Source organism: Verticillium alfalfae, genomic scaffold (genome assembly GCF_000150825.1).
Source record: "Verticillium alfalfae VaMs.102 supercont1.8 genomic scaffold, whole genome shotgun sequence".
NCBI classification, from domain to species: Eukaryota; Fungi; Ascomycota; class Sordariomycetes; order Glomerellales; family Plectosphaerellaceae; genus Verticillium; species Verticillium alfalfae.
Genome location: NW_003315031.1, coordinates 346,819 through 361,523, shown reverse-complemented (window position 1 = coordinate 361,523; position 14,705 = coordinate 346,819). Strand labels below are relative to the sequence as shown.

At 56.9% G+C, this 14,705-nt stretch overlaps 4 protein-coding genes across 4 annotated transcripts in view; 3 read left to right on the top strand and 1 right to left on the bottom strand.

Annotated features, from left to right (window-relative positions):
* VDBG_06538 (predicted protein) overlaps positions 1-148 on the top strand; it is a gene marked incomplete at both ends in the record, with an annotated part of 749 nt that extends 601 nt beyond the window's left edge. The window contains one exon of the mRNA XM_003002930.1: positions 12-148. Coding sequence (XP_003002976.1) covers positions 12-148 — 137 coding nt within the window. The remainder of the gene's footprint in view (positions 1-11) is intronic.
* A 485-nt stretch (positions 149-633) lies between these two features.
* On the bottom strand, positions 634-1,692 carry VDBG_06537 (predicted protein; the record flags this gene model as incomplete). The annotated part of the gene is made up of 2 exons (XM_003002929.1): positions 634-1,098; positions 1,321-1,692. The coding sequence occupies 2 exons, from the start codon at positions 1,690-1,692 to the stop codon at positions 634-636; spliced, it is 837 nt and encodes a 278-aa protein (XP_003002975.1).
* Positions 1,693-2,606: 914 nt separating this feature from the next.
* VDBG_06536 (predicted protein) lies at positions 2,607-3,365 on the top strand (the record flags this gene model as incomplete). Its single annotated transcript, XM_003002928.1, has 1 exon — positions 2,607-3,365. One exon carries the CDS (start codon positions 2,607-2,609, stop codon positions 3,363-3,365), a length of 759 nt encoding a protein of 252 aa, XP_003002974.1.
* Positions 3,366-5,499: 2,134 nt separating this feature from the next.
* Positions 5,500-7,716, top strand: VDBG_06535 (nonselective cation channel; the record flags this gene model as incomplete). The annotated part of the gene is made up of 5 exons (XM_003002927.1): positions 5,500-5,765; positions 5,818-5,849; positions 5,907-6,008; positions 6,072-6,181; positions 6,247-7,716. 5 exons carry the CDS (start codon positions 5,500-5,502, stop codon positions 7,714-7,716), a joined length of 1,980 nt encoding a protein of 659 aa, XP_003002973.1.
* Positions 7,717-14,705: the final 6,989 nt, after the last annotated feature.

Below are 14,705 nucleotides of genomic sequence, written 5' to 3'. Positions count from 1 at the left end.
CCCCCCTCCAGCAAGGGCAACCCGCATCATTCCCCAGGTTCCTCATTCGCCCTATTTGATTGTCGGGATCTCCGTCGGCGTCGGCTTTGGCGTCAGCAAGCCTCTGGGCGCACCCATCTGGGGCGTCAAGGACGACGAGAAGAGGTAGATGATTCGAGGGGTCATGATTTGTCTATCATTTCCGTCTTGTCATCTTAATTGTCTAAATGGGTGTTGCTGCATTGTCCGGTAGGCATACCCGTTCCGGCGTTCAATAGGGTTTTTGGGAACAGGTGATGGAAGTCACCAGGTCAGGCGTTCAGCGAGCGAAAGCATCTTACTGTCAGAGCATTCATTACTCTACAGAGGGCGTTGGGGGGTTTATTCTTCATTATCATGGCTACCAGGGTCCACTACCCAGCCGCGCGAAGCCTTTGGCAGAACAAGATTTCTTATTTACAACTTTGCCACACTTCATTCCACTGTTGCCAGCAACTCGTCTTTGGTATCCAAACACTTCTTGCCAACGCCAATTTCCCGTGTCATCGTTTGCTCCCCTGGTTTCACGACTCTGAATCCGAAAGGGGAACCTTGTATGCGTGTCCAATATGCTGAGCCTCTGCAGACATGTCGGACTCTGCACGCCACTTGTGTTCAGAACATTTCCCCATTCTGCGGGTTGCTGACAACGACCGAGCGAGTCGTGACCTGGATGCCAGCCCGTCCCTTGCCCTTGCCGTCGTCTTCGTCTTCTTCTTCTTCATAGCCTTCGCCAGCGAACCTCACAACCTTGCAGGGGGCAGCAGCAGGAGCAGCAGCTCTACCAGAGACCCAGCTGCTCCTCAGGTCATCCGGCCCGGCGCCAATAGAGACCACCGAGGAGCCGATGAAGGAGGGCGCCGAGATAGTGGGACTCACCGGGCCGCCGTCACCGTGAGCACCACGACCCGGGAACGGCGACGGGCCGAAGCGATGCGGCAGCAGCGCCGCGTGGACGGAGCGCCAGTCCTTGATGGTCGTGGGCAGGGTCGTCGTTGCCTCGCCGGCGCGGAGACGGGAGAGCAGACGATTTGCGCCATCAGCGAGGGCCACCGCCGCCGCCGCCGCCTGTTCGCTGCTCTTCTTGGCGTCAGTGTCGCTGCTGGAGTTGTCGTCTTTTGCGTTGTTTTTCTTGGCTGCTGCTGCTGCCGCTGCAGCGTTGCTTCTGCCCCTCTTGGCACGGGGCGTGGGCGACTCGTCGAGCGAGAACCGCGAGCTGAGGTGCTGGCTTGTGGTCGCTGCCTCGGGGGCCAGCGGCGGCGCGGCAGCGGCAGCGGCAGCGGCAGCGGCGGCGGTGTCGACGTGGGTCCCCTGGTTCGCCGCAGATCCCGGAGCGAGCGTGGCTGTCTCGGCGGCGACGGCTGGTGGCGGGGGGCTGACTTCGACGGCCTCGCGCCAGGGGAACCAGAAGGTTCGGAGGGTCTGGAGCTCGACGTCGCCGCTGGCCTGGACGCGGGCTGCTCTGCGCTCGAGGCGGCAGGCCCAGAGGCCGACGGCGAGAAAGGTCAGGGGCACGAGGGCGAGGAGGACGTAGAGGGGGATGAAGTTTGCTTCGGGGATGGGGAGGAGCGGAGCGGGGTGTGGGAGGGCCGCCGTCGACGACGCCTCTGCCTGCGCCGTGAGTGTTCTGGGTGCCTGCCGTTCGGGCGCCAGGTAGTTGGTCACGACGGGCATGGCGGCTCAGATCAGCGTGCTGCCCGGACAAAGAGGATGAAAGAGGCTTGAAGGAGGCTGAGAGGTGCTTGTCTCTGAGAAAAGGGCTTGGCGTGCGCAGCTGGTCTTGAGAGCGGCGCGCGAGGGGCGTATCGTCTGTGGTATTGTGCGCGAAGCTTGTGATGAAGCACCAGTTTGTGGAAAGAGGGTATAAAGGATAATCGCGAAGGATGGCGGTGGAAACACCAAACAGGGGCGATTCTGAGATGGAAGGAAGGCACGCGTTCGACGCGTCGGGACTCTGGTGTCTTGTTTCTTCACACGGGTTGCCTGCAAGTGGCTGTTATTAAAGCTCGGTTCTGAAGACTTGCGTCTTGTTCTGGCGTTGGCCACGAGGACATGGCGAGATGACATTGATTGTATTGTCACGTTGAGATGATATGGCAACCATGTTGAACGCATCTGTCTGGGAGCAATGATGATGCCCCTATTCATATGCTGTCATTTCTCTCACACCCGTTGCAATCATGAGGTTGCTGACATGCCAACCCAGTACAACAAGAGCGTTCAGTAACAACTGAACAACCGCTAAATTTGAGCCGAGCCGTAGTTCCCCTGGGTTGGTGGCTGTGTGTCTGTTCATTGTCTGATGCTAGGTGATTCGAGTGTTTTGAGGACAGCTTCTTGAACCACAAAGAGTGTTGAACATTGCCTTATTCTCAACTACAGAACCAAATGACATGTATGATAGCTTTCGGTACTATATAAAACGAGCCTGCCTAACTGCAGCTGGTTAAAACGTTTCCCATTGCTTACCATCAACAAGAGACTACATCCCCTCGTCAATAGGGGAACCATTTGAGCTATACAATTCGTACTTACACGAAAGACATTCACATCACCACTCAGAGTAAGTTTCCCTTCCCACAAGGAATATGGAGGGCTACGGTTTCACACTCACCGGCGGTGCCATCTTCGGTATCGTCATCAGCGTCATCATAGTACTTGTCGCAGTCTGCGTCATCGGCTGGCACCTCCGCCAGCGGAATCACAGACTCAAGCAGGCCAAAGAGGCGAACCGCGCCAATGACACAGAGCTCGCTGTCCGCAGCACTGACACTCGTCGTCAACTCCGTGAAGTCCCTGCCCCTGCCGCACCGACCCCTGCCCAGCAAGCCTTTCAGTCACCCAGCACGTACGGCGATTTCGCGCAGCAGCAGGAGATCCACGGTGGACCCTCGGTAGAGCAGCAGAGCGCGCATGATCGCTATTTCTATCTTCGAGACCCGTATGCGCAGCCGAGCAGTCCACTTCGCCAACAACACTGGGCGAATTGTGGCGAGCGCCAGCTCACCCATCATGCGGCGCCACGACGGCACCACGACAGGCAAGAACCGCAAGAAGCCAGTCAGACGCACCATAGCCCTCGCAACATACAGCAGCAGCACCGGCGTCACGACGCTACACTGGTGCGCCGCCCCCACGATGCCCAGCACCAACAAGAGCGCGTGGAGAGCAAGGGGGAGACCGGCAAGCCAGTACATGCAAGTCGGAAACCCCGTCGCGCGGGTCGTCTCGCCGATCTTGTCCGCTATGATCCGCCAACCGTCGCGCTGCCTGTTGGAGCTACCAAGCCGCAGGAGGACAAGCAGACTGAGGTGGTTCAGCCCGGCAAGCGCCGCCTGAACCGCTGAGCCTCGTCGTAGAGAGCTCGCCGCCAGAGGTACTGACCAAATCCGTTTGCTCCTCTATGTAGGCCAGTGGTGAGTCGTCGGCAGCCTTTGTCCGGGGGCGTTGACAAGTGTGCGTTCGCATCGCCATGCGCCAGTAACATGCCACATGGGCAAGCTTCCAGGCAAGTTGTCGCCCGCCAGCGCCTCGATTTCTTGCAGGACAAGAAAACGCGAGCCTGAGAAGTGTTTGAAGGCGACTTAGTACCCCGGGAGTCACCATCGTGATGAAGAGTTGCAGCACATCCTCGTAGGTGGAAGACTATCTCGACGCCGTAGGCTTCGTCCTCATCATGGACGTGGGCAGGTGCCTGTAGCACGTGACTTCGCTATCACTTCTGACTTTGATCCTGGTCCTTGCCATACATGGATTGTCCGCTTTATTCACTGCCCTGATGACTTAGATAACTTGGAATGATGAGGTTTGTGTGATGCGAAGCAAGAGGTTGGAGAAGTAAAAGCCGATGAAAATGCTTCAGAAGCTCCTTGTGAGTGGCGTTCATCAGCATCACGAGGGGGTGTACCCTGCAGCTCGATGGCAAGATGCGCATGCGAATGGAGGGATGTACATGTAGCATGAGCTACGAATTGAGGGACTAGTAAATGGAAACGTCTGTATACGAACCAGATATCTAAAGACCTGTAACAGTTGGTTTCAAACAGTAAGTGATATTTCGATGAGACCTGGAGCATATTGAGAAACCGTTCCTGTGACCAGTGAGGGCGTCAACGCGTGGGTCTGTCGATCTGAAGCTACGTGTGTATCCTTTGGTCGTTCGTCATGAACGAGTGAGCCATCGAAGTTACGGAATGGCAGTGGTAGATTTGATGATAATCTCATGGGATATTTCGTTTGGAAGAATAAGGAGGCGAGTGTTGCACAGATCTCCTTCTTCGCAGCCCTGCGCACAGGAAAGCAATGAAAAAGAGTGTTTGTAAATCAAAAATTCCGCCCACGACGGCCCCGAAGGACAATCGAAAAAGGCCGACTCCACGGTGTGCAATGTAGGTCATCCTCTTTGCCTTGAGAGATGCATGAGCCTCCCAAGACTGAACAAGGTAAGTATGAAGAAGAGAAGAGAGAAACAGACAAATGGCGGGCGACTCGATGGCCTTATATAGATTTTGTGGGGGCGGTCAGAATTGGCAGAAACAGCGTGCAATCAGCTAGTGTGGAGCTCCTGCTGCCTGAGGAGTGAGGGCGTGAGCACCTGCCTGCCGTCCCTCCCTCCCTCGTTTGTGCCTGCCGACAGGCCCTACCCACTTTCCTGCCTACCTACAAGGCAGAGGGCAGGTGCAATGCGTAGAAGGTACGTACTGAGGCCAAATATCTGGTGCTTGCCACAAGATGGGATGGCCTCAGACTCATGGCCAAACTCAACATGTGCCATTCCTAACCAAGGCATGCCACAACCAACATGGAGTGCATCCACTCGTGTCACATGAGCAAGCAAGAGAGCATCTATAGCTCGAGTTCTCACTCTTTCTAGAGGGTCGTGTCGAGATGCATATTCCTTATACCACACACTGGCCCAGCACGATGGTCCATCCCGCAAACTACGGAGTCGAGTCAAGTTGTCACCAACACAACACACTCTACTCGAACGTGCAGTGGAGTCAGCATAAGCATACAAGCTCCTTATGCCGGCATCGATATCAACCCGTACCCGCACGAATGTGTACATCTCACGGACGCCATCCTCATCAGTCACCAAACCTTGGGGCTGTTTGACGGTCTAACTAGGCTGTGACAGTGGGAAGTGCCCACGGGCACATTTCAAAACAAAACTCGGTGCCACGATACCTCCCGGCCGCATACATAATGCGAGCCGGGGTCTTATTCCGGCTCGCAATGGATATCCATTTCGCCTCTTGGCAAGCGAAGGCATTAGGTAAATCGGACCAAGCCCCTTTTCCTGCCAACGTTCCAGGGTGTCCCGTCGTGGTCCCCACCCATCACGACTCTGTTCACGTAAGGCAATCTCGAGGCAATAGTTTCGACCTCTGATTTCCCCGAACGACGCTTCGTCCCTTGCGTGTCTTGACCTCGCAAAAGCCCCCCCCATGCTGATGAACTCGATGCCTTGACCCCGTGCTTATGACCTCAACCTGCTCGCTGTTGCGAAGACGACCTGTGCCCGCGCTGTCGCTGTCGCTGCCGCTGTCCAAGAGACAGACGCTGCAGTCCCGGATGGACCGAGCCAATGACGCCTGGAGGAGCCGCGGCGTGCTCGATGACGATGACGATGATGCTGGTGACAGCCGCTCCGAGACCGAGGCCTGTCTGGTCGAGGAGATCGAAACAGACGACGAGAAGCGAGCCGAGGCCCTCGCAGGCCTGCCTGTGTACATGACAATTCATCGGTGAGGCCACCCGACGCGGGCAATAGCCATAAGCTGTGCTAACCCGAGGCAGAGTCCGGAGATTGATCATTGCCAGTATACAAGGTGAGCTGGTCAAGACGACACTACATACTTTCCCCAGCATAACTGACCATCGCATAGATGACGAATTTTCTCGAGAACAACTAAAGGACCCCAGAGTCAACTCAGTTGTCGTGAGGCCCTTGGTGGATAAGCTGTACGACCCCAGCAACATTTCAACAGGTGCGCAGCCAGCCTCTACTCCTCACCCATACGGATCACCAAGGGACTGACACGAACACACAGTCTACGCCCTGCTCGCCAACCGCGTGCAGTTCCTCCGCGAGCAGACGAGGACTCTAGATCAGACCATCAACCTCGCGAGGTCGACACTCTGCGAGCTTGCTGCCACCCAGGTCCTTCGCCGCTTCCATGAGGCCAATCCTGGCCCCAGGGCCTCCTGCTGCTCTCTCATGTCTAGTCGAAGGCTTTGATCCCTTCCACCGGGCCCGACTGCTGTCCAGTCCGAGGCGCAAACTCAGTGCCTGTCCAGGACCAGACTGCTGACGACGACTGCGGCCGTCGCCTGACGGCCCTCGAGCTCGCCATCGTCTCCGAGAGCAAGTCCTTCATCAACTCTCCTGCCTGTCGCCGTGTTGTCAATGCCGTCTACGAAGGCCGCATCGTCTACACACCGAACTCCTTCATCGACATACTGCCCGACCGCTATCATGGCCACCAACCCATCGCCCTCTACGACCCGCGCAAAGCCCCTGTGCTGAACCACCGCCGTCTCATTGTGCCGCGAAACCGTAACGCCATCGAATTCGTCCACTTTGTCATCCTCGTCGTTCTCTATGTCCTCACCATGACGTACCGCAACAGCCGCAACGAGACATTTGAGCTGCTGTTCGTCGTCTGGACCACAGGCTGGGTCCTCGCTGAATTCGCTGCCATCATCGAGCATGGATGGGAAGTCCACTCGCAGGCATTGTGGTCCTTCCTCGACATGTCCTTCACCTGTGTCTTCTTCGCCTACCTCCTCGGTCGCGTCTACGATGCTTCGGTCGGGACGTTTCCCGATGGTCTGGGACTCAAGCTTCTTTGCATTGCAGCTCCTGTGCTGCTCACGCGTCTCGCCTTCAATCTCATGCCCGACAATATCGTCTTCATCTCTCTGCATGCCATGATGAAGGACTTTACGCTCCTCACCTTTCTTGCGCTCTGGTGCTTCACAGGCTTCCTACTCGCCATGCAGTGGCTCATCGACGCCAACGACAACAGCAGCGTGACACCGAGCTGGGCCACGACCGGCAAGTGGATGCTCTGGATCTGGTTCGGCCTCGACGGTACGGGCGTTGACCAGTCCGTCGACTTTCACCTCGTCCTCGGCCCGGCCCTCATGATCGCCTTTGCCTTTCTCGGCAATACCCTCTTCCTGACCATCCTCGTCGCCATGTTGACGAACACCTTCTCCAAGATTATCGCCGACGAGGCAGCCGAGATTCAGTTCCGCCGCACCGTCCTCACGTTCGAGGGCGTCAAGAGCGACGCCATATTCGCCTACCCACCCGCGTGCAACGTTCTCGCCCTCCTTGTGCTGCTGCTGCTCAAGATGGTCGTCTCCCCGCGGCGCTTTCACGACGTGCACGTCGCGCTCGTGAGGACCGTCAACGCGCCGACGCTGCTGCTCATCGCCCTCTACGAGAGGCGCTTCTTCGCCGCCCGCAGGCCGACCCAGGCCTGGCTCGTCAACTGGAGGCTGGCGGGGCTGTCGCCGCAGGGCGACGTCCAGGCCGTCTTCAAGATGGCGCCGCCACCGGACGTGTGCGATGCCATTGAGAGGATGGATGTTGTGGACGAGTATGCGGTGCCGGCGGGCAGCTCGGCACAGGGCGCCCTGCGGTGGAGGGCGAGGGGCGCGGACTCGAGCGATCTCAAGGATGCATAACATCGAGTGGCAGTGTCCGGGGACAGTGTCTGGTGGTCGACGTGTAGTAGTTAAGAGAGTCATCGACGCATTGGGCGTGTTTTCTTGATAATGAGTTCCGGGCCGCACACTGTTGACCAAGTGATCGTGTCACGCATGTTCAGCCGCCGATGTCAGCGGGCGATATGCACGGATTTGCCTCGAATTGCGATTCTTCTCTACCCAGTTGCTCCAGGTTCCCCATGTAGACACCACTTTCGTCTTCCGAGAGTGTGAAAACTCGACCGAGCTGCTGGCGACAATGCGCCGCAGGTCCAGAGACGAACACGGTCCGCGGTGTTCCGTAGACTACACGGCACGGCCCGCATGTCCGCGACTTCTCCCGCTGACGAGATCGCATGACTTGAACTGCGCAACTGCATCGTCTTCCGGCCACGTTTCGTACCGTCAGGCGGCTGTGAAGCTCGACACGGGGATCAGCAACCGCATAAAAGGGCATGCGTCCTGTGTTATTTCCCTCTTCGTCTTCCCTGGACGTGGAAACACGCCATGTTGACCACACGTGGCACTCGATTTCTCGACCCGAGTCAAACAACCGAACGACCGTTCCTCCTACCATGGAGTCAACGCGGACGACAGCGAGAGTAGACATCGTAGCTCTTGCGGCAAACGGCAGCACATGTCATGCCATTATACACGCGATGGCCTACAGTTCGTGTGCAGGGCGAAACCTGAGCATTCAATTGCACAATGCGTACTACGCAAGGCGGATGTGTAGAAATGACAATCAGCTCCTTCACAAGCGCTGACATGGGACGTATTGCATGCGCTCATGGCCCCTACGATCAACCTCTTATTTACTTATTCTTGAATAATTCAACGGCTCCCTATATCCCCATGAAGTCCATGCAAAGACGCAAAACGAATGGCGCATCTCGACATCCTCTGGCCAAGCAGGGCATGTCTCGACATCCATCTCACAGCAACCCATGACGCCTCGAATCCCCGTGAGTCCATGACACCTCCATGACACCACGCACAAGCAGACCTGCACTCGGTCACTTCAAGGCAAGCCGCTACCACAGCGTAACCACCACTCGGGCGAATTGATCCGAGACCGAGACCTCGCCCATCGACCCCACCGCTTCATACCAGTAAGAACCCGTGAACACGAAAACTCACCAGCTCAGACCGACTAGAGGAAATCGCTAGAAATAACCAATATGCAACGCTGGGTGTTCCCGAATGCGTCACCCATATTCCCCAGACATGCTGACACTGGGGCCCAAGCACGCGGCTCGCGGATCCCATTGTCATCCCGGTAGAGCCCTCTCGCTAAACCAGCGCCGCATACTAGGGACACGACACCAGACGAACGGGCGGCGTGGATCCCAGAGCCCGACTAGGGTTTGCTTTCGATGGTCGTCGCAGCCGAACTACACAGCCTGCCGATGCGCGGGCCCGACACCTAATGCGTGCCCGGCAAGGCTATCATGACATCCATTTCGGGACGCTTGATGCTCTGGTGCGGCCATGAACAGCAAGGGTGAGGAGCTGGTGTAAAGCGCATAACGGTCCGGACGGTCTCCCTGGGATCTGCCGGCGTGGGAACGATTGAGAGCCTCGTCGTGGCTTACTGGGTAGAGCCATGCGGGGGCATGGCTTGTTGACGTTTCAGCAGCACTGTTCGGGAATGCTCTGACCGACGCCTGCAGCTCCAGAAATGGCCAGGAGACAACATCAGACAAATTCATCATTGCCGTGAATGTCGGAACTACGCACTCGGTCCAGTAGTTTCCGACGCCTCTGCCCCGGCGATCCGGCTCTCCTTTACCCTAGAGGCGCCGCGGAAGCTCTGTGGAAGCATCCTTTTTGCGACTCATATGCAGTCGCCGCACATGCCAGCGTGGAGAAACCTTCGAGTTTGGAGCTGGATTAATAGATCTGACATATGTCCAGAAGCGGGCACGCGGTATTCTAGAGTTTTCGACGATGATCATTCATGCACCAGCACGAAGCTTACACTTGTTCATTGGTGTAACTGAGACTGCTTGGCCATGCTGCGGCAGTAGTTTGAAGGCCCGGCAGAAGTCCCCAAGCTGGCTAGTGTGGTATGCTTGTACTGTGCAGCGAGCAGGGTGCTATTGTTAGTAGACTTGGGTGCGACTACGTTCGAGCGTGTGAAGCACATGAGATTCCCTAGTCAAGAAAAATACGCCATGATCTTCCACTGTCTTGAGTCAAGACGGGTGGCTCAAAAATCCCATGTAGATCAAATAGTGACTTATGTTTGGCTGAGAGTCGCAACGAACATGTCCTGCCTGCCGAGAAAACAACCGCCACCAGGATTTTGCTTGCACCTCGGGGATCGATGGTCAGCCAAATAGTTCGTCCGAGATCAGACGCGCTGTGTGGTGTGGTGTAGGTTCGAGCCCAGGCCATGTGGGCTGGACGCCTGAACGCCAAGACATTGTGCGAAAAGGGGTTGCAGCTTCGTGAGGTACACGCTGGACGAACAACGCGAGGTCGCATTATTGAAGGGCCCTCAGAAACAAATACCCCTAGCAGGCGCTGGCTAGGATCAGCAATGGGGCTGCCTGTCCCGAACGAATGAGTCAGTGTCCGATCAACCTCATCGAGCCAAAGACAGCCTACGGTATTCCGGATCGACAGTACCCTGATAGGACCCAATGGCCCCATCGCTGGATTCTCACGCTGTGAGCCGTGAAACGACAATTTGATCCATATTCGCGCTGGTGGCCATGGGTACAAACAATTACTGACAGCGACAATTGGCACGAACGTCAGAATAATAGAGAACCAGAGCAAGCGGCGTCAGAGATGGCTAGACAGAGCCTGTCAGTCAGGACGGTACGAGACAAGGAGAGAAGAGAGGTGTCCCTCACCCACTCGATCGGATGAAGCGGTGGGCGGGGGCAGCCAGGTTCGTGATCACTAGATAGACCAACTCGGGCGTATCCAAGCCACGGCTGCATAGTCAGCGTGGCAGCCATAGTGGCTCGCAAGCGCCACTTGGTGTTGCATTGGCTGGCTCAGAGAGGCTGCAGGCCGATGCTGCGAGGTACTGGGATAGACCCAGAAGGTTCAGGGGTAAAGCGGAGACACAGAGACAGTGTGGATTGATCATCTCGAACACTGTTTCCCTTCTTGTCGTCAGCCGTTTCTCGCGCGGTCTCGTGCTCATGTGTGACGAGTTTTCCGTTCCTTGCTCCTTCTCCTGCGTGTTAGTGACGACGTCCAGCACTCGGCCTTGGTGTCTCGATGCCACCGCGGATCGAGCGGCCAAGCGTTCCCTCCGAGATGACTTGTGTTCTCTGGTCCTTTTGGGAGCCACCGACAATGGTGAAATTGCGGCAAAACTTGCAGACAAACGTGGCGCGCGCTTCTGAGTGGCATTTCCTATGAAAACGTGGCCAACTGAGGGAATATGGACCGACGTGAACAAAGCTCGCGACGGCGGCTTGACAGCGAGCGCTGATGCCAACAGCCTCAGCTGGTCCGACCGCTTGCTGTCGGCCAGATGTATTTTGGGGGCGCGCCGAGTCGGCGGTAAATGGCAAGTCAGTTCAGACCCGCCAAACCTGCATGCCGTTCGATGCCGTCCGGCTCACAACAATTCTTATCCGCACCCACCCCTTACATACTTCAGAGCCCCAATGCTGGCAGGTTCGAGACATGCTCTGGGTTATTGCGAAGGGTTGTCCCACGGCGCGTTCTGGACGCGACGGGGATGTCGGGATGAGGTCATGGTTAAAGAGGTTAGCGCCTACCCGCCCGCAGCGCTGGTGTTTCTCGTGTCCAAGGCGCTGTCGGTTTAGCTGCATGACGCTTCTGCAGGAACACACTGCGCTATGGCGTGCCAGCCGTGTGACCGTCTCATGGCCAAGCAGAATAAACGGAAGCACCTTGTAACTCGTATGGCCTCCTTGTCTGCCACCAACCGTGGCTACAGACTTGAGGAAGAAGCTATCGTCAGATTTATGACGGTAGCCTATTGTCCGAGAACCCAGCCACCCCCCATAACTATTCCGACAAACCTGCGATATACACAATGTGCAGGCATTGGTCATTATTTTTGGTCAAGGTCACGAAGCAGACCGATGTGCGATGGGGATTGGACAAGCAATGCCTCAAACGCTCGTTGTCTATCCGGACATGAGTATGTTCCCTCGTCAAGTCGTGCAACGTAGAAGGAAAGTAGCTGTCGAAGAGCTGGATCTGTCTCTTGGTGCGTCTAGGATCGGAGTAGTGAGGCGGACTGGTTATCGAAAGCTTGGCATCAAGGAAATGCGGCTGGCTCTCCACCCGTCTTGCTATGGGCTGGTAAAAGAAAAAATCAAGGGTAGTCTGGCCGAGGAAGAATAGCTTGGGTCCGGGGCGGCTTACTCCGTCCTCTGTGACAGACTCTGTGGATTCGAACTACAGACAGTCGCTGAAGCGCTGAATCAGGGGAGGCGCGCTGTGAGGATAGTCCCGAGCGTTGAGCGGCGTTTGTCAGATCCGTAGGGAGAGGTAAGACTAATTAGTGGAGACGAACTGCCCGGAGGCACAGCTGAAATACCGGCACAGAGAGGTCTATTGAAGCCCTCAATAGCCTTCGTGCCGCGTGCGTGAGACCGGCCGTGCAAAAGCCTCCTCCATCTGGAGCTAACAGCGCAAAAGTCCTCGACCCTGGAGCCCACCCATTGTGTCTTTCGGCGGACCCAGCTGTCATGTCAGACTCTGTGATAGAAGCAAGGCTGAGGAAAGTGAGAGGCGTTTGCGTCGACACGCGCGTGGGACGGAAGAGATCCGAACAGGTCTGCAGACGAAGGTAAACTGACCGTTCTCTCTTAAGCTATCTTTCGCTGTTTGTACGTGAAGCACGCACGAACGAGGGGTAGAGACCGAATGCGCAAGTTTAGATAGGCGTTGGTCTGGAGCGGGCGCATGACCAGGTGCAATTCTGCAGCTTGTCCACCCCCTGGTCACGACAAGGAGGCTCTTGTGGTTTGCCACAACACCATCGCTACGACCTTGTGGATGCGACGATCGCGTCTTGCCGCCAGAGTTGTTGAGTCTGTTTGGGCTGTTCGACTGGCCCGAGATCGTTCCCAACGACCCGTGAAGACAGACACACGACCAGACTCAGATGAAGCCACAATGGCTCGCATGAGGCCGCGAGACATGGGGCATCTGTAGGTGTACCCAGAGATCCAGAGTACGACCGGCTGGGTTCGTTGACGGTTGAGACAGTAGCATGCGACGAATGGTGGACAGTGGAGGAGAAGGGGCGGATGGGCGGGTGCTCGTGGTCGTGGGACAGGAAGAAAAGCCGACAGGGATGTTGGATCGTCGTGAACAAGTACAGAAGCCTAAGCTTGCAAGGACAGTGCGAGGGATTGGCCTGCATGACAACAATCAACAAGCGTCAGCAAAGGCCCGCGAACCAAAAAAAAAAGGCGAGGGACGCCGCCAGCCGGCCTGGACAGGGGTATCCGGACTTTGACTCGATTCCATTTGCTCACGTCGTCTGCCCAGACTGGCTGTAAGCGACCGACATACACTGTTCTCCAGACGTTTTCGCAGACGGAGTGGGTTGTCCCTCCGTGTGTTGTGTTGTCTTCCCTGCCGACTCTGTTTGGCTTGTCGGGCGAAATGTACACTGGAGAGACTTGTCGCAGAGATGCAGCCCCGTTTGAGACGTGGGGTCGTCCAGCGGCTCTGTGCATGACGGCGTCCCTGGTCGTGATGTGGCGCGAGGTACTCGAGCAGTACAGCGCGACACCGCTCTGTTGTGTCTGGTCTGCCCTCTTGGCCCCCCCTCTCGGCCCCTCTGAGAACAGGGGTTATCCTGCGGAGGGTTGTTCCACATGATCCAGCGATCCAGTCCCGGCCGCGAGCATCATTGGCCACTCAACATGGGTCTTCGACGTCGCAGCAAACCATGCACTGCGCGCCTGCCGTTCACGGCGAACGAAGGTGGGCGGCTTGGAGTGGACGCGAATCGAGGAGGGGTCCGGCGACAGTGTCCGGTGGAGGACAGACAAGCCAGGAAGTTTGTGGTGAAGCAGACAGGATGAGGAAATGATCAGAGGAAGAGCGGTGTTGGTGTCAGTTTTGGTGTCAGTGTCAGTCGGGTGGGGGCTGCTAGGGTCCAATTGAGGTCCAAAACTCTGTCTATCTGTCTGCTAACGATGGGATGATAGAGTGTGAACTTCAGCCCCAGCCCGAGCACATGGGGGAAGCCGAGTTGGAAGAAGGGATGATGCAGATTCCTCGAATCACGTCGTCGAATGTTGATGGCACCACACCACATTTGGGACCCGACTTGGCAGGCCGCTGTCGACGAGTGATGCTATTTATCGCAACAGGATTGAGGGGTTGAGCGACCAATGAGGATGCGGAAGGAACCCGGGATGGGTGGTAAGCCGTCTTCATCGACCAAGGTACCTTTTTTTCAAAGGGAAGGAAGGTACCGTCATCAGTCATAGACTGCTCTGGGCGTCCTAGAGTACCTTCCGACGCTTGTTGGTCCTTCCTGTTGGTGGACAACGACGTAGAGAAACCAAAGCGCGATGGGGGGGGGGGGGGGGAGGGACTCCGGCAAAACGCTTAGGATGGGGGAGGCGCGAGCGATGAACCAAAAGGATCCACCTTGTCGCATGGAGGCCGACAGTGAGTGGACGCTGCCCTGGTCGTGTCCCGCCCGAGTGTCGTGAGAATGGTCCGTCCAAGACCCAGGATGGACAATGGGATGGACGATGGACGGGGCCCTTTCTGGCTAGGGTGGGGGGGGGGGACTCACGGTCCAGCACGAAAAGCAGAGCCAGGAACAGGAACATCTCGAGCCCAGACCAGGGGCGCGCCCGGCGGCATCAGAACCCACTCTGCCCACTGGACCACTGGACCACTGGACCGCTGTAAGGTACCCGTGGTGCCGTCCAATCGCTGGCCAGCATGTGGATTGGGTGGGTGGGCTAGGGTGAGGGTATGCCTGGATGGTGTGG